The sequence below is a fragment of the Alligator mississippiensis genome, chromosome 8, assembly GCF_030867095.1.
Source record: "Alligator mississippiensis isolate rAllMis1 chromosome 8, rAllMis1, whole genome shotgun sequence".
In the NCBI taxonomy this organism is placed as follows: Eukaryota; Metazoa; Chordata; order Crocodylia; family Alligatoridae; genus Alligator; species Alligator mississippiensis.
In genome coordinates, this window is record NC_081831.1 from 24563687 (window position 1) to 24591350 (window position 27664).

A 27664-nucleotide genomic window follows, 5' to 3' on the forward strand; every position below is an offset into this window, starting at 1 on the left:
AGAGCTGGGAACAGGGAAAGCCCCCCCACCAGAGTCTGCCAGGTTGGGGGGAGGGGAGGGGAGGAGGCAGCTGAGCTGAGTAAAGGCAGATGGGAATGGGCTCAGAGGGGGAAGAGAAATCCCCCCCTCCAAGCACCCCCAGTTATTACCCCACACAAGCCCCTCCTTGATGCACTAAAGTGTCAACCAAGAAAGCGACCCTCCCCACACCATTGCTCCTTTCACCCATCTGGGCCCAGTGCTGGTTTCCCCACCAACCCCCTCCCCCCATACCTAGGAGAAGCACAAGCCACTAGGAATGTACCATATTTCCCCACATACCACACCCCCCCCCAAATAAGACCTGTGTCTTGTTATGGGAAAAAGTAAAAGGTTTTTCTATCCCCTACTCTCACAGCAAGCCGAAGGCGAAATCAGCCCATGAGGAGTCTAACCACTCGTGAGTTTAACCCTGCCGCAACCACTGCTAAACTGACAGCAACATTTGGCTATTGCTCTTCTTCTAGCTCTCCAACAGCCCCCCACAATTTAGCAGTGGCTGTGACAGATAACCCCCCCTCATTTTTGACTGAGGGGCACATTACGCTGCAAAACCAGAGGAAGCCAGTCCCTGACATCCACTGCAGCATCTACATGCTTCTATTCCAGCATAGAAATCAGCTTCCCCATTTCAAACATGCACCCCAATTTCAGACAGCTCATGGGAGGAGAAGTGCAAGTGGTACATGTGTAGATACGGTACTCCCCACCCTGCCCCAAGATCACAGCAGCCCACAATGGATTACTTTGGATCACTTTGGTACAGCCGTGGGCAACAGAAGCACCACGACAGGACATTTTGTTCATGCTTCCCTCCCACCAGCCTCCAAGCCCCTCCCTCCCTCCCTGCCCAGAAAAGAGACTAGAATGAGACAGGAGAAGCCCTGAGATCTGAAACAGATGGGGGGAGGGGGAAAAGTGAAGGGGTTGGAGGGGCTTTTCAAGCCTGGAGGGGGAGAAAGAAATAGAAACAGAGCGAATCAGCACTCAAAAGGGAATCAGAAAGTGCCCCCATCCCCCACCCAACCCCCCATCCCCTCCCCGCCCCCAATACAATCCTGAACCACACAGGAGGTGAAAGGAAAGAAGAGAAGCCAAGAGACACAGAAGAACTGCGGACAGCCAGCAGGGCTGGAATCCACCGAGTCCAACCATAATAAATAGTAAAAAAAAAAAAGTATTTTTTTTTCTCCTTTTTGCACAAATTGTGTCTATTTCACAGTGCGTGAGCAAGGGCCCAGCCGTCTGGCCCCATCCCTGGGGGCTAGGGAAGGGTGTGGGGCCAAGGGTGAAGGAGCCAGGCAGGAGATGGTGGAAGGGGGTCTTCAAGGGCCTCAGGTGACATGGCCAGAGATGCTGGTCAAGGCAGGGATGTCTTCTCTGGCATGTTGACTCGGCTCCTCCATCCCACCTGGAGAAGCCAATCAAGATGGGAGCAGGCCTTCAAGGACCCAGCTGGAGACATCTCCATCCCACCCGGAGATGGCAGCAGAGGTTGGAACAGGCTTTCAGTGACCCAGCTGGACACACTCTACTCCATCCGACCTGGAGATGCTGACCAAGATGGGAGCAGGCCTTCGAGGACCCAGTTGGAGATGTCTCCATCCCACCTGGAGACACTGGCCAAGGTGGGAGATAGGCCTTCTCCGTCCAAAATGGAGATGCTGGTTGAGGTGAGAACACATCTTCTGAGATCTAGGTCCAGCTGGAGGTGCCAGCTAAGGTGGCAGCAGACCTTCAATGACCCAGCTAGAGACATGTCTACTCCATCCCATCCAGAGACACCAGCTGAGGTGGAAACAGGCCTTCAAGGACCCAGCTGGAGACACCGGCTGAAGTGGGAACAGGCCTTCTCCATCCCAAAGATGCTGGTTGAGGTGAGGATGTCTTCTCAGACCCAGGCCCCAGCAGAGACACTGGCTGAGCTGGGAACAAGCCCTCAACACCCTAGCTGGAGACCCCAGCCAACGTGCGAATAGGCCTTTTCCATCCTAGGCCCCAGCTGGAGATGCTGGCTGAGGTGAGAACAAGCTTTCAAAGACCAAAGCCAAGACGTGGATACATCTTCTCCATCCTCACTGGACACAATGCCGACATCAAGGTAGAGACGCATCTTCCTGAACCCAGACCTGGACTGGAACTGCCGTGTGAGCCCCCCGGAGACACTGGCTAAGGTCAGAAGAGGGCTTTCTACATCCCACACCTTCCCTGACCTGGTTGGAGATGTTGAGTGAGATGGGCACATGTCTCCCATCCCAGGCTGGACTGCAACCAACCTTCTCCAAGCCAAGTGGAGATCCCAATGGAGATGCCACCAAGCCTTCACGGCCCCAGGTCAAGACAAACGTGGTCTCCTCCATCCCTGGCCAGGCTGGAGATGCCTGGAGACATGAGATGTGGACTCATCTCCTCCATCCGAGGGGGAGACGAGCCTGAAGTCCAGGTGGGGCCACGTCTCCTCAAACCCAGGCCTGGGGTGGGGATGGGAAGATCTTTTATCTCCTCCAGCTCCCCTGCACAGCCCCGGCTTCCCATAAGTCGCTTTGGCCGAGGGTGAGGGGGGCAGGGTGAGGGCGGGGCAAAGGGAGGGGCTCCTGGGTGGCCCCATCCTCACCCCAGCTGGGCGTTTGGGCTACCTGGTGAAGAAGGGCAGGTGGTGCTGGCTGAGAATGCTGCTGGTTCGTGGTGACTCTGTCTTGGCCATGACATCCTTAAACCACGAGGCCACGTCCACCTCCAGCGTCTCGAAGCGCTTGATGAAGTTGTGTTCCTAGGTGGGGACACAGGGATGAGCAAGGGCAGTTGGGTAGCCAGCAGAAGGTGCTCTGGAGCTCCCTACTCAGGGGGATGGGGTGTGGGGCCTTTGCTAGTTTCGGGGGCAGAGCGGTATGGGGGAAGATGCGGAAGGGTCATCACCCTGGGGAAGGACAGGGGTGAATGGTGCCCACTGGGTGACTGAGGGGGCACATATGCACATGCGCACACACACACCCACCCCACTGTTTGATCCCTCAAACACAGAACCCAGTTGTCCAGAACACACATATGCACACACATGGAACCCAGGAATCTGAAATGTGCATACACAGACACACTCCACTAGGTGCTCAAAACATACAAACACACACGTACAACCCTAGGTGCCCAGGATGCACGCATACACACACAGTGTGGCTAAACACCTCTAGGAGACGATAGTAGGAACACACACACACGAACACGCATGCAGACACCCCCTGAAGTCCAGGGATGCCTGCACATGGAAACAAGGGGGGTGGAGAATGATGTGTGTGTGTGTGTGTGTGTGTGTGTGTGTGCGCGCACGCACATGCGCGCGCACACACAGATATGGATGGGTATATAAGTATTGGGTGGGTATATGGGTGGTTGAGTGGGGATGGGTCTATATAGGCATAGAATGTGTGTATGTCCCTGCTGCCCCCTGCTTTGCGTGCATGTGAGTGTATGGGGGTGTATATGTATGTATGTATGTATGTATGTGTATAGAAGTGCATTTGACTATGTGCAATTCTGGGCGCTGCACTTCAAGATGGATGCAGATAACCTGGAGAGAGTCCAGAGAAGGGCCACTCATATGGTTAAGGGCTTGCAGGCCAAGCCCTACGAGGAGAGACTAGAGAACCTGGACCTTTTCAGCCTCCACAAGAGAAGGTTGAGAGGCGACCTTGTGGCTGCCTATAAGTTCATCACGGGGGCACAGAAGGGAATCGGTGAGGTTTTATTCACCAAGGCGCCCCCGGGGGTTACAAGAAATAATGGCCACAAGCTAGCAGAGAGTAGATTTAGATTGGACATTAGGAAGAACTTCTTCACAGTTAGAGTCGCCAAGGTTTGGAATGGGCTCCCAAGGGAGGTGGTGCTCTCCCCTACCCTGGGGGTCTTCAAGAGGAGGTTAGATAAGCATCTAGCTGGGGTCATCTAGACCCAGCACTCTTTCCTGCCTATGCAGGGGGTCGGACTCGATGATCTATTGAGGTCCCTTCCGACCCTAACATCTATGAGTGAGTGAGCGAGCGAGTGTGCGTGCGCGCGCCCAATAGACGTATGTAAGGGGTTTATTTGGGAAGGGTGCATGGGGGTTTGTTTGTGTGTGTATGGGGGAGTATACGGGGGAGGGTGCGTGCACACATGTGTGCAGGGGGTGTATTTGAGGGAGATGTGCATGGGGGCTGCATACGGGTGTATAATGTGCGTATGTCCCTAATACCCCCTGCTGGAGAAGCTGAGCCCTGCTGGGTGGGGGGAGCCAGGAAGCACAGCCAATGGAGCATTCACACTCTAGGGCAGGGGTTGTCAACCTGGGGTACACATACCCCTAGGGGTACTTGGGAAGGCCCCAGGGGGTACGCAGCAGTGGCACGAAGAAGTGGGGCTACTTGGGAAATGGCGGTGCTTCTCCACACCCAGGTACCCCTCCTTCTCCACGCCACCCATAGGCAGCGGAAGGGGGTGCTAATGAGGCTCAGCTCCCGCAAATGCGGGGCAGTGGTAGGGCCACAAGGCAGCCCAGCTGCAGGCTTCCTGCAGCTGCAGCAGGAGTGGGGAGGGGTGCGTACGCAGCGGTGACAGAGGGAGTGGGTCTAGGGGCCTGGGGCAAGCGCTCAGGGCAGAGCACGGGACTGAACCGCGAGCAGCTTGTCCGAGCAGCACTGCTCCTGCTGCTACACGCACCCCGGGAGGCACAGGGGACACATTCCTATGGATCTGTGGGGAGCAGGGCTGTCTACTGCTGTGGGCTGAGAACAGGGCTGCACCAGGCTCTTCCCAGGGGAGAGGGGCTTCACTACCCCAAGATTCGCTGTAGCCAACTTGTCCCCGTCCCCTCCCCAGCACTGTTGCTGCCCACCCGGAGCACAGCACGTCCCTCCCCACCCCCCTGAGAAAAGCCCAGCGCTGTCTTGGCCCCAGCCTACAGTGGCAGCCCATCCGGCCCCATGCAGATCAGGGGGCACATGCCCCCCATGTCCTCCTGGGATGCATGCAGTGGTGGGAGCCACCACTGCTCCCTGTGCCCCCCAGACGAGCTGTGGCTGTCCTGCGCCCAGCCCCAGCTGTGCAGGACCTGGCGGGGTGGGTGTGGGGGTCCCAGGGGCTCTGTCCCCTCCAGCCCAGTGGCGCAGCCAAGGCTGGCCCCGCTCTTGCCCCCAGCTGGGGGCCCCGAGGGAAGGGGGGGGGGTGTAGGGCTGGTGCTGGGGTGGGGCTGGGGGCAATGGATTTGTTGGTGTAGCGGATGCCAGCACCAGGCAATGATCCCAGGCATGGGGGAAGGGACAGGCACAATGGATCCTGGCCTGATCCTGGACCCATCTTGGCTTAGCTCAGCTCCCTCCCTATCCCTGCTGTGTCCCAGGCCCAGCCCCACTCCACCCCACTCCCCCGGCCCTTTCCCCTCCCCCACAGACTTTCCCACGGCCCCACGGACAGCAGGGCAGGGGGTGCTGATGTCAGCATCCCCAACCCCTGCCTGGCCGGAAGGGGGTACAGTCCAAAATGGGTACCTGCAAAAGGGGTACACTCCTTAAAAAAGGTTAAAAACCCCTGCTCTAGGGCAAAAGGCCTGTTACACAGGAGACTCCTAGCCATAAAACCCAGGCATCCAGGCACCTGGCCACCCCTGCTCTAACCACTCCGACCTGTGGGGGAGAGAACCCAGGTGTCCAGGCACCCAGGTACCCCTGCTCTAACTACCCCCAACCACTGGGGAGAGAACCCAGGTAATCCAGGCACCTGGCTGCCCCTGATCTAACCACACCCATTGACTGGGGAGAGAACCCAGGCATCAAAGAACACAGGTACCCCTACTTTAACCAACCCCACCCACTAGGGGAAAAACCCAGGCATCCCAGCTGGGCTTCCTCCAGCTGGGGAGACCCTGGATGGGCCCTTCCCAAGGACGGGGATCTGAAGGGATCTGGTGGGTACTCACAAGTAGCTTGTTGTACTTTGGTCGCTTCCTGTGATCTTTAGTAAGGCTGGAGAGGGAGAGATGAGAGATGCTGGTACCTCCTGAGGGCAATCAACCCCCATCCCCACTCCCACAAGGGGTCCATCACCTTCTTCTAGTAATTCCCCGCCCTCCCAAGCTGTGCCATGGGAACAAGATCTGAATCCTCTGGGCTTCCACCACCTCCCACCTTATGCCTTTTGAGGGACTGGGGTGGGGAGACAGAAGCTAAAGGCCAGGCCCAAGGAGATGGCAGAGATGGGCCTCAAACCTGTGGCTCCTGGGCTGGAAGAATCCAAAGCCATGGGGTAGGGCTGCCCTGGGGTCTCAGGGTGATCAGTACATGCTGTCAGCAGCAGGGGAGGAAGGAGGAAGTCTAAGAAGGGGGATCAGGGAGCCACCATGCTGTTGGGTCATACCTACCACAGCAGCAAATACTCATGGGTAGTTTCAGCTCAGAGTGCAGAATGGCAGGGCTTAACATGGGCAGCTGCTGTGCATGTGGCATGGAGCAGAGCAGCGAATGAGGCAGGGAGCCTGGGGCAGGGAGCAGAAAGCAGAACAGCCAATGGGGCAGGAAGCACAGGCCAGGAAACAGAAAGCAGAGTGACATATCAAGCAAGGAGCACTGGGTAGGGTGCAGAAAGCAAAGCAACAGATCAAGCAGAAGGGGATGAGAGTAGCCCTCAGAGATAGTGCTGGGTTAATGCCACCCCACATGAACCCAGCAATCAGGTCCCCTTACCTCACAGGGCCCCCTTCTCTCCCCTCTCTCTCCAGCTCGTTACTCACCAGTCTTTAACAAAGGACTGGAAGTCCACGGAAAAGCCCATGTTGTTGGGCAAAAGGGGTGGGTCTTCCTGCAGGACCTTGGTGAGGACCTCGAAGTCTGTCTTGCAGTTCTTGTAGGGAAACTGCCCGGTCGCCAGCTCCACCTGTGGGTAGATCCAAGGGTTAACAGGGGCGGGGCTACCAATGGGCTCCCATGGGTGCCTGGCATCTTTAGAGACAACGGCCCAGCCACCCTCAGTATTATTCAGGAGTGGACACGCTTCTTCTGGGATAAGGGCACCTTATTCTAGTTTAGTGCCATCTACTTTTACAGTTACAGTTACGGCACACTGAATTCAGTTCCCCCATCCCAGTCACTGGAACCAGGGACCTGATCCCAGCAACATCTTGTTTTTTAAAGGGCCCTTTTCCATTGGGGAGAGCACAGGCTAGGGAGGAAAAAGAATGAAAACCAGCTACGGGACACTCTATATTGTAAGTGAAGCATCTTTGTGGCTGGTTGACCACTTCATGGTGCCATATACCAGCTGAACTTAGTGCATGCTACTATTCATGGAGGGACCAGCATGTGAACTATGCCACAAATATAATACCTGTTGGAAGGCAGGCTTAGAAGCAACTAGGCCATAAAAGCAGTACTCTGCCTGCATCTGAATTTGCTGTCAGGTGCGGAAAAGCCATCAGGGGCTTCTCAGAGGATGCAGAGATGCCTAGCATAAGATCCGCATAAATCAGAGCCAAGTAACGGGTTTAGGGGATTCACTGCAGCTTCAGAAGACATGGCCTACAGTCTGAAAGAGGCATTTGATTGATCCCAGCAGGAACCAGGCCGTGGATACAGACACCCCTGATGCCAAGACTAAAGGGAAATATTTGATCCTCTAAATTTGCACTGGCTGCTGTATTCCAGCAAATCAGTAACAGGCTGGTCAGTTTTACTCACACACTGGTCAGTTTCACTCTGTGGGTCCTAGTTGGGCCCTCCAGCACCCAAGCAAGTCCAGCTTTACCTCAGCTATATATTAGCATGTCAATCTACATGTGCTAATTATCACTTTCACAGCAGCGCTAAGAGATCCTTCGTGGATGCTGGGGCCCTGTAGTGCCCGGTACCGCACTCAGACTCAGACCTTGCCTAAAAGAACTCAGAGGCAATGTTCTTTTTCTGATCATTCCTGTTTAAGAACAAGGGGGTCCACAGCTTATCACGGATCCCAGGGCCACATCCAGCACCTTAAAGTGTCCTCAGCTTGTTTCTGCAGCAAAAGATCGAACTCTCTCACAGCGAGATCGAACTCTCTCACTGGCCCCCACGTGCCCAGCCCTTTTGGGGGCAGGGAAAGGGAACAAAGAGACATCTGAGGACCTCAAAGACTGTGATAGCCCCAGTGACAGATCCCAGCACTCACCAAGGAGATTCCCAAGCTCCACACATCTGCCCGGATGTCATAGTCGGGCTTCGTGGGGTCAGGAGGGTCTATTCGTTCAGGCTGGAAAAGAAAAGCCGTGGAAAGCTCAGGAAGGGAGCTCAGGCACTTACCGTATTTACCCACAAACCACCTGCACTTCTATACAAAATCAACCCTTTGATAACAGGATGTGCATCTTAAGCTGATTTCTTTTGCTGGAATAGAAGCATGGAAAAGCTGAGCTCTAACAGATGCTGCTTCTCTCCAGGCCAGCAAGTAGCAGGGCTGAAGTCCAGCTGAAACCCTGTTTCAGTCACGACCAAATGAACAGTAGCTTTGGGCTGAGCATGTGGGCCATGGGGGTGTATTGTACATGAGCAATTATGGTACGCAGCAGCCTCCTCAACAGCAGTAGGGGAATCACTGCTGTAAAATGCCGCCAGCTCAGGGGTGCTGTTAATCACTGGGAGGGGCAGCACAAGACACAGCATTAGTGTGGCCTGTAATTTATTCATCCTGCCTTTATTAGTGCCCCTCTACTCACCTCTAACAGGTCTGGAGGACCATGACTCTATGATCTCTCCAGGGAACCCAGCCCCCCTCCCAGGATGGGAGACCAAGACAAACAGCTTGGTCTCCCATCCAAGCACCAAATATGCCTACCCCTGCTTAGCAGACAGGATCAGGCTGGGATCAGGCAATCCCTTGGTCCCTCTCCCTGCCAGTGCCCAGGACTTCATGATCCCTCCAGGGAATCCAGACACCTCCCAGAGCTCAGCCGGCTAAGTCATGGTCTCCCATCCACACAATGAATGTGCCTGCCCTTGCTTAGCAAACAGGATCAATGGGCCCCACTCCCGGGTGCTGACAGCGGGCAAGGCGCGGCCCTCACCGCCATGTATGCGGCGCAGCCAGCACTGCGGGTCTTGGCCTTGGAGTCGACAAGGCGGCCACTGATTCCGAAGTCACAAAGCTTGATCTGGCCCCGCTCATCCAGGAGGATGTTGGAGGGTTTGACGTCACGGTGGATGACACCGTGTTTCTCCTTCAGGTAGAAGAGGGCCTTGACGATCTTGGGGGGACAGACGGACGACACAGAAGGGGAAGGGAAAGGAAAGAGAGGGTCATTACGGACTAAGACCACTCGAGCCAGCCCACTGCACTCCTCCCCTAGCTCCTGGAGGGAGGCAGGGAGAAAGCCAAGTGGATTCTGGGCTGAACCAGGCACCAGATCCTGCCTCCAGCTATCCCACAATACCCCTGCCCTGGAGACTCCTCTCAGTCTCTATGGGCCACTGGACAGAGTTCAGAGACCTGCAAGCAGCCCCCAGCAACTCCCCATAGGGTGGGAGGAGCCTGGCCAACTCACCTAGTCCTGCCCCCAGCTGGTCACATGGTACCCACAATATCCTACCCCCTGCCTTGCCCCACCCTCCCCAGGACTCACTGCCACTGTGACCTTTCCCAGGATCCTCTCGGGGATGGGCCCCTGGATCCGCTTCTTCAGCTTCTCTGCGCAGGTGCCCATCAGCTCCATGGCAATGAAAACATCCGTCTAAAAAAAGGAAGGACAAAATCAGAATGGAGGCAGAGCTAGCAAAGAAGAGAGGGGCCTGTGCTTAAAAAGATAGGCACTGATGGTGGGGATCAAACTGGAGTCACCTGCATTTTAATCAAGGCACTAGGGGGAGGCAGGGGCTGGAGCTAACAAGAAAGGGAGGGGCTTCACTTAAAGGGGCAAGAATTGCCAGGCCAGTGAGGAACAGGCATTGGGTTGGTGACACCTAAACAAGAAAGCCACCAGGGTGTGGAGTTAATGAATGGGAGAAGGGCAAGGGTTTAAAGAGACAGGTACCACCAAGGCAGTCAGCGGCAGTCACTCACATTAGTGATGAAGGTCCCAAAGCACTGAACAATGTAGGGGCAATCGTGGCTCTTGAGTACTACATCAAGGTCCATCAGGATCCTCTTGTTCTCTTCTTTGTTACCCGAGCGACGCATTTGCTGTGGGGGGCCAAGGGAAGATGGGAATCATGGCTGTGTGCCTGGGGCTTAGTTTCCCAACCACCCAACACACACAAAGGCACTTAATTATTCTAGACTCATTAAGCCTTAAGATGCCCCCACCCACTAGGTCAGAGCCTGGCCCAGTTCAGGGGTGGAGAAACTGAGGCACAAGACAGAGGTAGGACTTGTCAGCCCAGAACAGTGGTCGAAATGGGAATGAAACCATTACCCACTTTCCCTCCCAGAACTGGGAAAGAACCTTGGCACTCAGGCTCCCACCCCTCCCTACCTTATTCACCAGAACCCACTCCTTTCCAGAGGTCTGTAGAACCCAGGAGCCCAGGCTTCCAGCCCCACCTGGCTCTCAGCCCCTGCTCCCTCCCCAGAACTGAGATAGAACTCAGGCACCCTGGCTTCCAGGGCCCCTGCTCTTACCCTCTCCGTTTTCTTAATCCTCCCCACCCAACTTATTCCTAAACCCCATGCCTGCCTGTCCCCTAACTCCTCCCCACTGCGCCTCCCCTCCCCCTCCCCTAAACCCACCCCATCCCTACCCTAACACTGCCCCAACCCACCTCTGCCCCCACTCCCCTCACTCCACCCCTTCCCTCTTCCCTAACCCTGCCCCCTGCCCTAACCCCACCCCATCACTATCCTAAACCTGCCCTGAACCACCCTTGCCCTGTCTTAGTCCCCTCCCCCCACCCCTCCCCTCATCCCAGCCCCTGTACCCCAGGCATGCCCCCTGACCTTCACAGCAATGATGTGCCCTGTCTTCTTGAACCTCATCTTCCACACCTGCCCGCAGGTCCCACTCCCGATCTCACCCAGGTTCTCCAGGTCATTGATTTCTGCTTGGTACCGCTGGAGGAACACAGGCCCAGGCAGGGCTGTTAGGGGGGGGGGGGGGGGGGAAGCAAGGGGGGGCAGTACCAGTCCCTGGCCCTGCCCTGACACCCAACCCACTGCCAATCACTGGGGCACCTTTCTCCATGGCTGATAAACAGCCAGCTCTGCAGGGGATCAGCAGAGCCAGAAGCTTCAAAGGCAGCAGTTACACCTGCACCCTCCAGGACTCCCATGAGCTGTGATGGGATCCCAACACCCTGCCCCAAAATGCAGCTGCTTCTTGGGTGGAACAAGGCAGCAGCTTAACAGCCAAGAGCAACAAGGGTCTCTCCCAGATCCAAAGTGTAGCTTGGGCTGTTTCCAACTAGGAAGGAATTGAGTAGGGCTTTGAAATGTGACTGATTCTGGGGTGGGAGGTGACACAGAACAACCTTACAGCCCAGTGTGTGGGATGCCTCTCCCCACCCCTCTGGTGCTGAAATGCAGCCAGCTGTGGGGTGGGAATAGGACAGCCACCCAAGAGCCCACAGCAGTGCTGCGTGAGGACTGATGACCCAGCCCTGAAATGCAGCCAACCCTGGGGTGGAATATAGCTACCAAGGACACAAAAACACCCCATATAGTCTGGCCCAGTAGCTTCTAGCTGGCTTATAAATAACAGCCCAGAGATGACCAAAAGGGATAGGGAGAGAGAATCTGGCCATGTCCCATCCAGCCCTCCACTCCAGGGCATTCCCTCTCCTCACGTGGAACAGGGCATGGGCTGGAGAGGGGAGGGGTCCATGGCCATCTGCCTCCATCTGGCTCACCTGCCCCCCGATGGTGAGGTAGCCCGTCTGCTTCATGATCTCCTGCAGCTTCTGATCGATTTCTATGCTGTGGGGGTAAGCAGGGAGGTTAGCTGGAGGCAGCCCCTCGCTCTGTTTTCCTACATGCAGACTTGTTCCAATGTCTAGTCATTTGGGGCAGGTAGGAGGTGGGAAAGTGCCTGGAGCCGGAAGCAGGGGTGGGGGACACTGATCTCAGTTGAGGTTGGTGGACATGCACACGGGCAGAACCCAGGCATCCAGGTCTCACACGCACACCCCAGGCGTCCGGGTCACGTGAACACACACATGCACAGAACCCAGGTGTCTGGATATCACACATTCTCTCTCTCTCTCTCTCTCTCCCTCCCCCCCCCCCTCTCGGCACCTGGGTCACACACGCACACAGACCCCAGGTATCCAGGTTGCACACATGCAGAACCCAGGCATCTGGGTCACCCCCTCTTCCCCCCACCCAATCTCCCTCCTTGTCCCCACTCTCCAGCTACCCACACCCCCACCATCTCTGCCCCTACCCCTGCAATCCCCACCATGCCTTGCAGAGGGCACTGCCCTGCCCTCATCTAGGCCCTGCTCTCACCTCTCCATGCTGCGGTGCATGAGAAAAGGCGGCTGAGGCAGCCCCAGCATATGGCGAGGCCGCACAGGGGGTGTGTGGTGCTGAGGCGAGCTCTCCGACGACGATGACCGGCTGCTGCCATCGTTGGCCAGCGGCAGCTGCAGGGCTGGGTGGAGGGGGAAGGAGGGGCTGGAGTCAGATGCTCGGACATCTGCATCCTCCCATCCTCCCCCCACCCCACATCTAGCTTCTAAGTCCAGTCTGGGTTGGGAAAGGATTAGGCCCCTACTACCCCTAGCTCCCAATTGCTCCCCCCTTCTAGTAACCCACTAGGGTCTAGGCACTCTCCCCGCTCCCAAGGCCAGTAGAGCTGCCCCAGCCCTGAATCTGCCTTCTCCCCTAATGTCACCCCACACTGGAGCCTGGGCCTATCATGCTGCTCCCAGCACCCCCAAGTTGGGTAGGGGGATCCCTGGGAATTTTGGCCCCCAGGGGCTAGGATTAGAACCAAATGGAGACTCCCAGGGCCTGGTACAAGACTGTTGGGTACCTACCTGGCCTTGCCCCCACGTAGTGCCCTGAGGGGGAAGACCACCAGGGTCCGCTTGCCCCTGAATCCAGCCTGATCCCACCCCACAACTTCCTGAATCGGCTCTATCTGGTTAATTTCACCAGTGCCTCTTAAAGGGCCATATCTTTTTTGGGGGGATACCCCCCCAGCACTGACCCCCCCCCAGGAAGAAAGCCCCACTTGCCCACCCTGGCCTGCACAGGGTCTCAGACCACCCCAACTGGAGTCAAGGGGGGCCCCAGCCTGCAGCGGGCAATTAGCAGGGGCCCCCTCCCAGTCAAGAATTTAGCCCACAATCTCTTTACCCCCCACCCCTCTTTGGGGTCTCCATGAAGCAGGGGGAAGAGAGGGCTAATTCTTCCTGGGATGATTGTCAGGGGCCAACTCCCCCAGGAAGCGCTAATCCCTCCCATCCCACTGCCCACCTCCACTTCAGCCCCTACCAATGCTGAGCTCCCAGAAATGTGGGGTGGGGGGGTGTGGATTGGACCCAAAGAATTTAGACACCCAGCTCCCCTAGATCCTCCTGCTCCTGATTCTCTTTGGGGCTGCAAACTCCCACTACAGATCCCAACCTTGACCCCACCACCAGCTCCTGCTCCCACACACGGGGCTAACCCTCTCCCCCCCCTCCCCTGGCTCACCCAGCCTGCTGTAGCCCATAGGGTTTAGGAGCTCAGTGCACCTGTGTATCCAACTCCTCCAACTTCCCTAAGATCCCTGGCTGTGTGTCTAATTCACCTACAGTCCCTATGGGACCTACCCAGGTATCTAATTCCCCTACAGTCCCTGGGAGCTCTGGCTGGATGTCTAAATTCCCTTACAGTCCTTAAGAGCCCTGTGGGCCCATAGGGCTAAGGAACTCTGTAGGGATCTGTCCCTCTGCCCAATTTCCCCCTCAATGGAGGGGGACAGCTTTGAACCCTGCCCCCAGGCTCCTCAGTTTCAGGCCAGGATCAGTGCCCACCCCCCCAGCAAGGTGGGAGGGGCTACCAGCCTCAAACAGCCCACCCCAAAAACCTCCCAGCCCTGATTGTCCCCCACTTCCTCAAGACCAGCCCGCTTCCCTCCCCCGCAGCTACAGCCCATGCCTGGCTCATGCTCCATGCATCACTAAGCTGGGACATGCAATCTACCGGCTTTCTGCTGGGTCAAGGTGCTAGAGGGGAAGGGGTGGGGGCATGCTGCAGGCACAAGGCAGCCACAGGGAAGGGGGGGGGGGGGCAGGAAGGAGTTGAATTAAAGAAGGGGGCAGCCAGCAGAGGAAAGAACAGATGTGACAGCAAAGCAAAGAGTGCTAATGGGGGTTGGTGGTGGAGGAGGGGGCTGAGCTGGGCTGGGGGTTGGGATGTGGGGAAACCTTGATAAGCTGATGGGGGAGCCTAGCAGGGTGCTCTGTTAGGCCCCTCTGGGGTTGATTGGGGTGAGGGGCAGTCCCAGCCCCCACTTCCATCCCTACCTGCCATGGGATGGTTATAAGGCAACCAGGGAAGGGGAGACTTGTTGGTCTGGTCACAGCTGAGACCTTAGGGACCCTGGGAGCCATGGCTAGGCATCTAATTCCCCATCAGCCCCTAGGAGGCTGGGTGTCTAATTCTTCTACAGTCCTTGGAAGCTCTGGCTGGGGAGGGGTGTAGGGGCCTGGCTTCACGTCCTGGGCTGGCTTCTGCTCCAATACCCACCTTGCCTCATGCTGGAGCCCATAGCCTGGCTACAGGGGCAACACCCACCTTGAAGCCCCCCAGGAAGCAGGAAGGTGCTGTGGGGGGCAGAAAAATTAAACACAAAAAGGGGAAGGGGTCACTTAAAGGCTGTGCTGTTTCCCTGAGGGTCCAGCAGGGGCCAAAGCCCCTCTCTGGGCTACAAGGCCATTTCCTTCCTTAGGATCTCCCATTCAAAAGGTGATCCAACCAAACCCTGCTTAGCTTCAGATAAATGCCTGGTGCTGCCTGAAGCTCCACAGCAGGGGGACACACAGAAAGTCAGGCAGGGATCAGGCCCTCTCAGCTCAGATGGGCCTAGACTGTAGGGCCTCACCTGTCTTAGCAGCAGGGGGCAGAGCCTTGCCTGGGAGTTTTTGGAAGGTGGAGGCAGGAAGAGCATGGATTTGAACCCCCATCCTCCTGGCTTGGCAGGAGCAGGGGCCCTCAGCTACATCTGTGGCAAGTCAGGGGATACAGTAGGAACCTGGACACATGGGTTCTATCCCTCCTCTGGGAAGGGAATGGGGTTTGCTGGGTTAAAGCAGGGGAACTGGGAGCCCAGACATCCAGGTTCTACTGGGAAATAAGTGGGAGCTGATGGGTTACAGTAGGGGGGCTGGGAGCCCAGACACCTGGTTCTAGCCCAGTTCTGGGTTGAGAATGGGGTTAGACTTTATGACCAACAAGCTCCCTCGCCTGGGACACTCAGCTGGACCCCATCTTCCCCTTCCAGCATCACCCCATGGAGGAGCAACAAGGGGGCGGAGACATCAACAGCAGGGAGAGGAAGAAAAGCCACATCAGCTGAAATCAACCTCTCTCACCTAAACCTTGGTGTAGCCAGATCCCAAACTACTCAACAAACCAGAAGCTGGAGGTGTCTGGAGTCATGTCTTCCTTGGCAAAATGTGGCTGCTTCTGGGGTGGAGCATGGCAGGCATTGAGCAGTGAGGAGCTGTGGAAGCCGGTTTGGGGCAGGAGGGATAAATCTGGTCTCAGGAAACAGCGGGTGAAGTTGGGGGCTAGGTCCGGCTCTGAGCTTATAGAGTGTGATGAGCCTTCTAAGGACCCCACAGTCTATACTGTCAACCTCACTCCTACAATTAACAGCTGGAGCCTAATACCATATTTTCTTAGATATAAACACACACATCCCACCTTAAAACAGCTGTTGGAAACTGACCTGTATTATATACAAAAAACACAGTAAGAGCAGTTTCTGCTGCTTATGCTTCTGTGGGATGAAAACAAAAATATCTGTGCCCATGGCAGGAAGCAGAACATGGTTGCTCCTCAGGCCCGTTACACGTTACATACATTGAGCACTTAACTGGTGAATCATGCAGTACATTTAGACCAGGCACAGGTGCAAAGTCATTACCACACCATAAAAATGGCCATCCAGCTACAAAGTTAATGCCTTAAAATGTGTAACTTTATAGCTGGTTTCTATCCAGCTTGAATTTGAATATATAACAGGGCCCCAAATGACTTACAGCAAGGATCTGCTTTTAGTCATTTCACCTTTCAAAAACAAGTGGTGAATCTTATTCTGGGTACACTGTAGGTGAGAAATTATGGTATTTGTGCCAGACAGTTTTTAAGGGAAAATCTATTTTGGGGTTGGTGGGGAGACCCAGCAACCTGGATGGGTGCTGTGCATAGGCAGCCCTTCATAAGGGAATCAAGGCCTATTGTAGTATTCCCTAGCATATGACAAGCCTTCTCTGGAAAATTATGGAAGGGGCACATTCTTAAAATGAGGAAATGCAGAACTCAAAGGTCCTGATCTTGTAGAAGCCGCGCTGCCCAGCCCCTCTGTGAGCCAGCCCGTGGGGCCTGCTACTAGAGGGTTAGTAACACAGACCCATTTTTGCTCTCCCTGCTTTTGTCAATTCATTCAAAAAAAATCAAAACCAAGAAACATTAAACAGCTCCTATGAAGAAGGAAAAGGTCTTTTCCATCTTGCTGCAGAGGACCACTACATGGACTCAAAGCTGAAGCCAAGTAGGTTTAGGTTGGAGATCAGGAAAACCTTCTTCCATGTTAGAGCAGGGAGGCAGTGGAACAGATGCCCAGGGCAGTTGTGGCCACTCCATCACTGGAGGGTTCAAGGAGAGGTTGGACAGCACTGGTCAGAAATGACCTAGGTTTACTGATGTTCATGTTCTACTCCGGGGATCTTTCAACCTTTGCCGGGTGTCACATGGGGCTGGAGGAAAATCTTCCCACTCTTGATATTATGTGTCAAGGTGTTTTTAAACCTCCTTCAAAGGCATTGGTTGTTGGCTACAGCCCAGGCTGGGGATGGCACCTGTACTGAAGCTCCTGCTGGAACTCAACCCTGGAAGTTCCTGGCTAGAAGGTCTTGCCTCTCTGCACAGGCAAAGATTGATGCCAGATTTGGGGTCAGGAAGGAACTTTACCCCATGGTCAGATTCATACAGATTGCAGAGGGGGGGGGGTTGCCTTCCTCTGTAGCAGAGGCCCAGCATTTACCTGGGAGCTCTTGAGCATATATTAACGATTTTTTACAGCAGCAGGACATTGGCCACCATGGTCCCCCTGCTTTTCCTGTGGTGGGATCCGGTGTGATATCTGGTGCTATGTCAGGGTTGACAGAAGTTTTATGAAAAGGTTACATGATGGATTTGTCTGAGATGGTTTGGACAGGGCTGATCCTGCCTCAGGCAAGGGGTTGGATTAGATGTGACCTTTAGAAGCCCCTTCCAGCCCCACTTCTCTAAGAATTACATCAAGGACGTGTTGTATGTGAGGAAATATGGTAGTTCCTCCTGCTACTGACCACCCAGCTTCTCTCCCCACAGCTCTATTCAGGGCTGTATCTCAGCCTCCCTTGGAAACCCAACCACACCCAATCTTCCTAAACTCCAGGGAACTTTGGGACCCCTTTCCCTTGCCCTCCGGTTCTCAGCTCGTTAGCCTTGCCCCTCCCTAAGCTCCCACATGACACAGGATCCTTCCAGCCCTGGTCAGCAGCATCATGTTCCACCCCAGAAGCAGTTGTACCTGCGTAGTGGACAAGGAGGAGACTCTCCTGCCTCCAGGAAGCGCTTTGAGGGGCTAGTGCAGGAAAGGAATGAGATGGCAATGGGCAACCTACACAGGACACCCCCCAGCCTGTGGTAGATTGGGGTGGACTGATGGATGGAAGAGACATGGCAGAAAGGAGGCACAGACAGACAGACAGAGGGGTGGTGGGGGCAGGGGGGTGAGGTGAGAGGACGCGAGGGGGGATGAGAAAACGCCGTGGTACCTGCTCGCTGGGATGGAGCGGGAGCGGGGCTTAGAGTGATCACAATAACTGGACGGGAGGAAGGAAGAAAAGAACCATGAACGCGGCGCGACCCGGAGCTGCCCCGGGCGCCCCAGGGGCAAATAAATTGTATGGGGGGGAAGGGAGAATAGGGAGGGCAGGGGGGACTGAGGAGGGAATGGGGGGAGGGGGAAGAACCACAGAGCCCTGGGAAGGGGGAGCGGAGGTTGCAGCTGCCCCACCATACCTGTGCTAGACCTGAGGCCCCACACCCCCATCAACTGAACTCTGCCCTTCCGATGCCCCAGCCTTGCCCCGCCCAGGGACCTGCCACCCACTCCAATTCAACTGGACTCCAACCCTGATGCCCTAGCCCTGCCTCCCTGCAACACACTGGCCCCAAGCCTCCAATACAGGCTCCATGCCTAGTCCCTTCCCCCAATGTCCTGGAGGCTTCACCTGCCCTGACTCCAACCCCTGCCCCTCAATCCCTCCACTGCCATGACAACTCCTTTCTGATGCCCCACCTACCCTTTCAGCACTATGGTCCCCCCACAACTTCACCCATACACTCCTTCCAACACCTTGGCCCCGCCCCCTCTCATGCTCCCAGGTCCACCCCCAGGACACACTGGCCCCAACCCCTTCTGACCCCTCCCACATGCACCCTGACACCCCACACAGCTCTATCTGCCCTAACAAATGGCAAGGTGAGGCCCACGATATGCCTCTGCCAAGAGTTCCCTCTAACCTGTGCGGTGTGCGGCCATGGTCATGCTGTGCTGCCAGGTGCGCCTGTACGGCCGTGCACACCACAGAAGGAATGCTGCCCCTTCCCCAACTGGGCCTAGATTTTATCACCTGATTCTCATCCCCCCAGATCACACTCCCCCAGCACTGCATGGCCCCAAGATGCGTCCCTCAACCCCAGTCTGACACTTCCCCCCCACTCCTCCTCCCCCTGCCCATCTCTAGCTTGGCCCAAAGCCACTGAGAGCAGCACAGGGGCTTAGGCTGCTCTACTGATCACTCCCCATTCATATCAGCACCAATCCCCAGGCCCTACGTGCGCATGACGCCTGTTTCCCCAGACTGCATCCTTCCACTTTTCCCAAGCCCTGCTGGGGCCCTGCTGAGGTTAGATACAGGTCACAGTGCCCCACAGCTTGATGGCTCACACCCCCCACCCAGGTCACAGCAGTTTCTAGCCACAGCACCAGCTTCTCACATCACCTTAGTTACCCCACTCCCCCCCAGCCCAGGATCAACTGTTCTTTTGGATCTCCCAAGATCACTGCTCTTCCATCTAGATGGGGGGGGGTCTGTTTCCTGACTTTAGGCATGCCATAAATTAAGCCCTAAACCCTTCCAGAGTGCTGCTGTGATCTGCTGCTCTGCTTTCTGCTCCCTGCCTAGTGCTCCCGGCCCTATCAGCTGTTCTGCTTCCTGTTCCCTGCGTTGTACCCCCTGCCTCCTCCCTGATCTACTATAAGTACATTACCCACCCCTGTGCTCTGGACCCTTTATTCTCAGAATAAAGGCTGCTGCAGGTGACTAGGGGCTGGGGTGACTAAGATACCCACTGCTGACATACTGGGCAGAGACATTCCCTCTAGCCACTGTGCAGCGAGAAGCCTGAGCCCATCAATCAGGCCCTAACATGGAACTGATTACCACCACCGCCTCCCCACACCAACTAGGGCCACCCCAAATACTAACCCCAGAACCCCTCACTGCTCCCAGAAGCCTGGTGGGTGTCAGAGAACCTGAGAGATGAAGAAGGGCAACAAGGACAGAGCGAACCAGGTGGGGCCACAGATACAGTTGCACCCCTCTGACCCCTGCTCTATGGAAACCAACTGCCAGGGAAAAGCAGTGGCAGCAGCAAGTGAGTCAGTTAACTCCATGAATTTTTATCATGCCCCTAATTCCTGATAATCTCTTTGCTCCACAGGCATTGATGACCCCCTCTATTTTTTTAACAGTCTTAATGTCCCTCTACTCAAACCATTCTTTCTTCTGCAATGTCACTGTCTGTTATCCAGTCCTGGTCATGTCCCTCTCCTATTTCCCAGCCCTGCAGCCTGTTTTTAAGCTCTAGCTAAAAGCCTTCACACAAGTGTGGTCAGATTAACTCAGGTATAAAAATGACTGGTACCATAAAAGTGATGCTGCAGCCATGACAGTCCAAAAAATATCTAAGAGGCAAGAGTTTCTTAGGGTAATTTTTTTCTATTGAATCAACTGCATAGTTGGGATAAAGTTAGACAAGCTTTCAAATGCAAGGCATTCACGTGAGACTTCAGGAAGACTGCCATATATTTGAAATTCTGTCTAACTTTATTCCAGTTGCATAGTTGGTCCAATAAAAGAAATCACTGTAAAAAAACCCTTGCTTCTCCTATACAAGCGAATGACAAAGTATCAGAGCCGCTGCCAAGACGACTAGATTTTTCTGCATGAATCTGAATGAGGCAGACATTGAACTATTATGACTCCAAAATTAATGACACTATCTTTTACTATTTTCTACCTAGTTTCTATTGTTTTTTCAACTTAATGTGGAACCTAGCAAATCAGTGCATATTTCAAGACAGTAGCCTGGGTTTTTGCTTTAATCTTAAACTGAATGCCAAATGCCATAGTGTAAGCCCCCCAACTCATTAGTAAAATTTCCAGTGTCATGTTTTATATACTAATGAAGCACATCATCTGCACCCCCTTTTCAAAATCCTAGATTCGCCCATGGGAAAGAACATCAGCTATTAGCTCCACAGACACTCCCAGCTCAGAGCTGCCCACCCAAGGGGCTGAAACAGAACCCCACCAAATGTGACTCTGGGTCCTGGAGCACCAGCCAGAGGTCCCATCCTTGTGCAGGGATCATCAGGGGGTGGATTTGATTATAACCAACACCACCTTGGCAAAAAGATTGCAGAAATACCATGTGACCAAGCTGCCTGCTAATTAAGGAGTAAACCCTTCCAGATGTTGAAATCAGAGTTCATCTGACAGGACAGGTCAGTGAGGCCCTGACTCCAAAGGCCGTCATCTGGGATGGTTTTGCAGCCATTCTACAGGGCAAGGAGAGCTGGGAGCTAATGCAGGAAGCAGGCAAAGCTGCAAGTCAGGCAGGCTGGTAGGGCCCTCCTCAAGAGACCCATCCAACCTCCTCACAAACACTTCCAGGCATGGAGATTCCCCAGCCCCGAGGGGATCAATGTGGGCACTAACCACCCCCCAGAGCCAGGAAGCCCAGCCTCACTTCATTGCAATCTCCCTCGTTGCAATATAAGGACAGGTACCACATTTCCCAACATACCACACACCCATAAGTAAGACCCACATCTTGTTTTGGGAAAGGCAGAATGAAGAAAATAAAGAATGTTTGAAGAGTGACAGCTGCAAAGGAGGGATGCAAGCTCATCTTCAGCTCACTCCCCTGACCCGTCTTTCCTGTTCAGCCAAAAGCTGAAACGCTAGCTGCTCCTGAAGCCTGGTCTCCACAGGTAAAACAACAATTCTGAAAAGACCTAAAACCAATCTGTTAGGGTGTGAAATGGGAAGAGAGAGACCAGGAGCAGTGAGCACACAGCCACACTGCCAGAAGAATTCACAGCTGGAATATCAAGATCATTAAAAAGGAGAGAGGGTTGTTAACACCTTGGAAGACCCCGCCCCAGCTGGAGCAGGAATGAGAGGTGGGAGTGGGGCTTCAATTCAGGACAGAACATCAGCTTTCCTAATTAATACATATACCCCAAATTTGGAAGGATAACTCTCGAGAGAAAGGTGTGCAAGTTATATGAGTAAACATGGTAATTCTCCCCCCCAACAGCATTCCCTCTAAGCTGTACAGTCACGCAGGTGTGCCTGGCAGTGTGGCATAAGCAGGCCTGCACGGTGCCACACGGTGCACAGCTTAGGGGGAATGCTGCCCCCCACCTCCCAAACGATGGATCCCAGTTTCTTGATAATGGCCATTTCAAATTCTCCCTCCACCTTCTCTTCTCCAAGCCCCATTCAAATTTTGGGTCATCCAATCTTTTACCTCTCTTCTGCAGACTCTTTTGAGATCAATTGTGACCCCTGAATCAGGACAGGACCACATTAGGCTACCAGTTCAGTCAAAAGCAGCCCCAGAGCTCAGATGTCTCCAACTCTCACAGCAGCAATCCTCCAGCAGGGTGATTCAGCAGCCCAGGATGCTTTGAGATCACTTTGAAAGTGCCTTGAATACTAGCCCTGTTAGCATGCAAACATTGACACAATTCACAAGATCAGTCCAGAGATTTCCAACAGGAATCCAGAGCATCCAGACCCTCCTGCCCTGCTCTGGGCTAGCTGAGTTCCTTGCACCAGGAGAGAAGAGCTCTAGAATTTTTCCCACTGAGGGAAAGCCACGGACAGGTGTTTTCCAAGGGAGACCTGAAGTCTAACAAGCGTGAGAACAACCATCTTGGCAACCCCGACACAGGCTCCTTCCTTTGAGGCTCAGGAAGACTAATGTTGGAGCCTTCTCAAAGCAGAGAGAAATCCCCAGGTACTGCGAGGGGACCCCACTGAATTTGATGGAGCAGGTTTAAAATTAAGCAAAGGAAGGACTTTGACATAGCAGCACATCGGCAATGGGTGGAATTTGTTGCCAGGGCAGACAGAAACAGATAAAGATTCTGGCTGATGGGGGAGGGGATACAATGTCCCCAGGGATAAGAGGACAAGACGGAGGCCAGGCACTAGGGTAGTTGAATCCAGATCCCTGTATCAGTCACCTGAGAAATTGTGGAATGAACCAGAGGAGATCTGAGGCAGCTCTCCCCATCTCCACGACCTCTCAGCAGCTGTCAATGGGTGGATGCAGCTCCACTGGCAGGAGACAAGAGCAGGGGGAGAACCCCCCCCCCCCCCTTTAGATAAGGCTGATCCTGCTTCAGACAGGGGAGTGGACTAGATGCGACCTCTAAAGACCCTTTCCAGTCCCACTTCGCTAGGATTCTATGACCCAAGATCCTGGATGCCAACTCTGCGACCTTCAGCCACCCAATTTCACTTTTTCTTGTCAGTCCTATGCTAATTTCCCTGCTCACCTGGCTGAAAAGAAAAGGATTCCCAAGGTGGGGCAACATTTGTTTGCCTTGATTTAAAAGGCAAAGAACAGCAGATCCTGGGGGGTTTGGATCACAAGCACAATACACGGTTCTGGGCTGATATCATCAGAAAGTCAGCGGAAGTGTCTGATGGATGCATGATGCCTGCTGAATATCAATTTCCCAGTGTTTTACCCTAATGGATCACATCAGCTTTGGGCTCAGGTCCTGGGGATTCCCTCCAGGCATCAGGACACCTGGATTCTATCCCCAACTCACTGATACCCTGAGGAATCTCAGGACATAGCATTTCTCCTTCTCTGCCTCTTCTTTCCCTTCTGCCCCTTCTTCATCCTAGAACATAAAGCCTCTGGGGTTAGGAGTGCATGGATTTACATAGCCTTGGCCCCTGCAAGCTGCCCCCTCTGGGAAAAGGAACTGGTTTCTTCTCTGATGCAACGGTAAGAGGAACAGAGGCTTAAACGCTCATTCACCTCTTACTGCCTTGACTGATCACTTAGGTCTGTGATTCTTAACTAGGTGCCACAGCATTCTGGGGTGACCCAAGTTCCTTCCAAGGATGCTGCGTGGTGCCATGCAATGTCAGTGCTGTCAAGTATGCAGACATGGTTCTCCTGACAAACCCAGAGATTTACAACAGGAAGCTACAGGGCTCAAACCCTTCTGCCCTGCTGGGGGCTGGGTGAGTTCATCACAATAGACAAATTGCTCCAGGATGTTTCTGTAGTCAAGAAACAAGTGAAAACCAAGAGCTGGCATTTTCCAAGCAGGGCACAAGTCTATTGGAGGAGAGGGGGGCCAAATCTGGAAATGCTGAGAGCCACTGGCTTAGGTCTTATGTTCAGCTCTGCTCAGACACAGAACAGCCATTTGATCAATTTCACCTGCCACTAGTCCATTTTGCTTGTCTTGGACTGGAGGCTGGTCAATGTCACTTGTCGCTTGTCAATTTCACTTGCCACCAGCCAGAGGCTGGTTGAATTCACTTGCTGCCAGCAGATTTCACTTGCGTTGGGCTGGAACCTGGCCTATTTCACTTTCCACCAGTCTATTTTCCTTGCCTTGGACTGGAGGCTGCTCAGTTTCAGTTGCCATATCAATTTCACTCATTACAAACAGTTCTGTGCTCCAGCCATAACTGGTTTCAAGCACTTCAGGAGCAGCAGCTATTTGTTCGCATTATAATAAAATCATCCTTGCACTGAGGACAAGGCAGGGATCACACACCCCAACCCCACCCCGATCAGATGGGTCTGGACTTGGGGGGGCTTTACCTGCCTCTGCAGTTGGGGATAGAACCCTGCCTGGGAGTTCTGGGGCAGGATTTCAACTCATGCCCTCCTGGGCAGGGCACAGGGCAGATCAGGGGTGTTGGATACTTCAGGACCAAGAGAGCTATTAGGCAAAAGAGCTGGGGGACTGGGCTGGGTCAGACGGGGCTTAGCCTGCCTAGGGCAGGAGTCTGGGCTGGAGCAGACCCCTGAAGCAGCCCCGCCAGCCTGGCTTTGCTCCCATCCTCTGCAGCCTCCCCTCTGTCTATGTGCCAGGCTCCTCCCAGGACTCAGGGACTGTCCTCAGGTTCACCGTGATTTGTGCCAGGCCCACTCATCGTGAATCCAAATTTGGGCGGGGGGAGGGGGGCAGGGCGCTTCTTCCTTCCTCTCCAGGTCCTTCGTAACAGTTTTGCCGGTCTCTTGAACTCTTACCCAGCCCAGGCCCAGGCTCCAAAAAGGCTGGATCAAGCCGATCTCTCCTGCTCCCAGAGATCCAAGCAGATCCCATAGGCGATGAGAAGAAGGATGGGGCTTCAGAGGGGCAGGAAAGGCCGGCTGTAATCAGGAATCCTCCACAGCCTAGCCACGGGCTCCAAGCAGGCTGGATCCAGCTGATCCCTCCTGCTGCTAAAGATACAAGGAGATCCCAGAGGCAGCAAGATCAAGGATAGGGCTGTGGAGGGGCAGGGAAGGTACCGGGCACTTTGGCAGCTGTGCTAAAGGATGCCAGCTGCCACTAAATCTAGGAGAAAATCCAGGTACATCGGGGCTGAGAGATGCTCACACAACCTGCTGCCCATCACTCTGTGAATATCAGGACACTCCAGCTCCATCCCCCGCCATATGGCCCAGTCCATATAGGCTTTCCAGAACCCAGCCCTCAGGCTTCGACTTGCCACCAGTCAGGCAGGGGACCCAGTGCATTCATCTCAGGTGCCAGGGTTTGGCTATGCTGGGGATAGACTGCAAAGGCAGCAAGGGAAGAGCTGCTACAGACATCACAAGGGCTTCCCTCCCTTCCACAGCAGTGCTGAGCTAGGGGTGGTGATAGGATTGCCCATGCTCCTGCTGGGACTCAACCCCAGAGGTCCAGCCTACAGGGTCTTGCCCTCCCTCTCAGGCACAGCCAAACATTGCACTAGGGTCAGGAAAAAATTTCTCCTCCTGTTCAGATCAGCATGGACTTGTGGGGGGGGAGGGGGGGAGAGGAGGGAGATTCCTTTTCCTCTGCAGTAGAACAGCCTCTACCTATGGTCTCGCCAGAGCACAGGCAGCTCATGTGTGTGCAGTGCTCCTCTGACCATGGCACCCTGTGCAGCCACCTGTGTTGCCCACCTTTAAGGCCAGGTATGTGAAGCAGACAGTTCACCCCGCCAAATTCCTCTCTCAGTGTTTTTCTAACAGTGTTAGAACACTCTCTCGGAGAGAATTCGGCAGGGTTAACTTATCTGCTGTATAGTGCCAGCCTCAGGGGGGTGGGTGATACAGGCAACTGCCTAGGGCACCATGGTCAGGGGAACACACACACACTGCACCGCCAATTCCTGCCCCAGGGAGGAGGAGCAGTATCTAGCCCAGCCCACCTCCTGCATCCAGCCACTGCTGAGGAGAAGTGGGGCCAGGCACCTATGGATGGGGTGGCAGAGTAAGTAGTACCTGCTCCAACAGTGCCTGCCTGATGCCACTCCACTTTCCCACCAAACTGCATCCCACACCCCTGCCTGCGCCTTCAGCAGCACCACTAAATTGAGCTGGGGAGGGAAGGGGGAGGACCGTATCCTGGATTTCCTTAAAAATAACATGGTCACTGTATATATGACCCATGTACACCCCTCCATTCACTCCCTACAAAATGAGTACAAGAAAACACAGACCACCCTCGCACCCCACACACACACTCTCCCATCCCTAAGGCTTTGCGCTGGCTCAGACAGAGCCCAGGTTAAGGGTCTAGCCTGACTAATCCTGATTCCCCCCCTCCATGCACAAAGATTTATGGTCTCTCTCTCCCTTACCACCCCGCCCCGCCCCCAACTCCTTCCCCCCAGCCTAGGGGCCCACCATTCAGCCTGGATAGGTCAACAGGTGCCTCTGGGAACACAGCCAGCTGCCCAATCAGGCCTTTCACTCTTCACACCACATCCCCAGACTGTCTTTCAACCCCCAACGTGTGTAGGGCTCCCCAGTGCTGCCTTCCCTGCACAGACACCCCAAGCCCCTTGACCACCTGCTCACAACAGCCCCCTACCCTGCTGCTGCAGCAGCTCCCCATGGACCAGAGAATGGACAGATTCTAATAACTCCCACTGCCCCCCAGCCACGATATCCCAAGGCAGGCTGGAGCCTAGGCCTGAACAACCAACATAAGAACAGCAGGGAAAAATCAGAGACAGAAGGGGCACCCCATCTGCAAGCTCACCTTGTCCCCTAGGACCTCCCCCAAGTCTGACACCATCCATAAGCCCCCCAAGCCTGCACTCCTCTGTGCCCCACCCCCCACAGAGCCCCAGGGCCCCTCCCCCATCACACCCTCCCTTCCCTCTTCTGACCCCCCCAGGTCAGTCACCCCTGAAGCCTTGTCTGTACCCAGTTCATAGTCCTGTCCCATCCCCTCCCCTCCCCCACAGGGCCCCTCAGCACCCCTAAAGGCAGGACCGCCTCCCTCCCCACCCCAACACTCTCTTCCTATCCAAGTCCCCCCATCAAGACCCCTAAGTCCCCCTCCCAAAGCCTTCACCCCCAAAGGGGAGTTGTACCCTCACCCACACCTCAGCACCTTCTGCCCCTCCCCCCTCCTGGTCCCCCCACAAAGCCCCTCTCCCCTCTTGACCCTTCCCCAGGTGGGCCCCTCCTCCCACCGCCCTTCACCTCCCAGGGGGGGCTCTGTCACTCCCCCCCAAGCGACCCCCTCCCCTCGCAGGCCCCGCCCCCTCGGCCCTGTCCTCCCCCCGCCCCCCAAGGCCTCCCCTTACTGGGCCTCGCCCGGGCCGGGCTGATCTCGAGGTTGAGATCGATGCGCCGCCGGGCCTCGCGGTTCTCCTGCTTGAGCTTCGCCTCCAGGCGGGATAACTTCTGTTCCAGCGAGGACGCCGCCATCTTCCCCCGGAGCCAGCGCCGCCGCGCAGCCAGAATACACAAACACCGCACTGCGCAGGCGCGGCATAACCCCGCTGCGCCGCCGTACCCCCCACAGCGCGCAGGCGCCGGATTGGACTCGCCGGGCTCCCATCACGCCGCGCCCCGGTACTGCGTCTGCGCTGGCCGGCCTCAGGCGCAGGCGCGC

At 55.1% G+C, this 27664-nt stretch overlaps 1 protein-coding gene across 2 annotated transcripts; it reads right to left on the bottom strand.

Annotated features, from left to right (window-relative positions):
• Positions 1–1198: 1198 nt before the first annotated feature.
• Positions 1199–27522, bottom strand: MAP2K7 (mitogen-activated protein kinase kinase 7). Of its 2 annotated transcripts, XM_014598899.3 has the most exons (12): positions 27354–27522; positions 18000–18047; positions 12469–12613; positions 11871–11937; positions 10963–11076; positions 10090–10209; positions 9653–9760; positions 9098–9277; positions 8206–8286; positions 6797–6939; positions 5987–6032; positions 1199–2809 (listed from the first exon to the last, which is right to left on the bottom strand). In XM_014598899.3, exons 1-12 carry the CDS (start codon positions 27475–27477, stop codon positions 2672–2674), a joined length of 1314 nt encoding a protein of 437 aa, XP_014454385.1. In that variant the 5' UTR covers positions 27478–27522; the 3' UTR covers positions 1199–2671. The 2 variants fall into 2 exon arrangements, with proteins under 2 accessions (XP_014454385.1, XP_014454386.1); XM_014598900.3 differs by lacking the exon at positions 18000–18047.
• Positions 27523–27664: the final 142 nt, after the last annotated feature.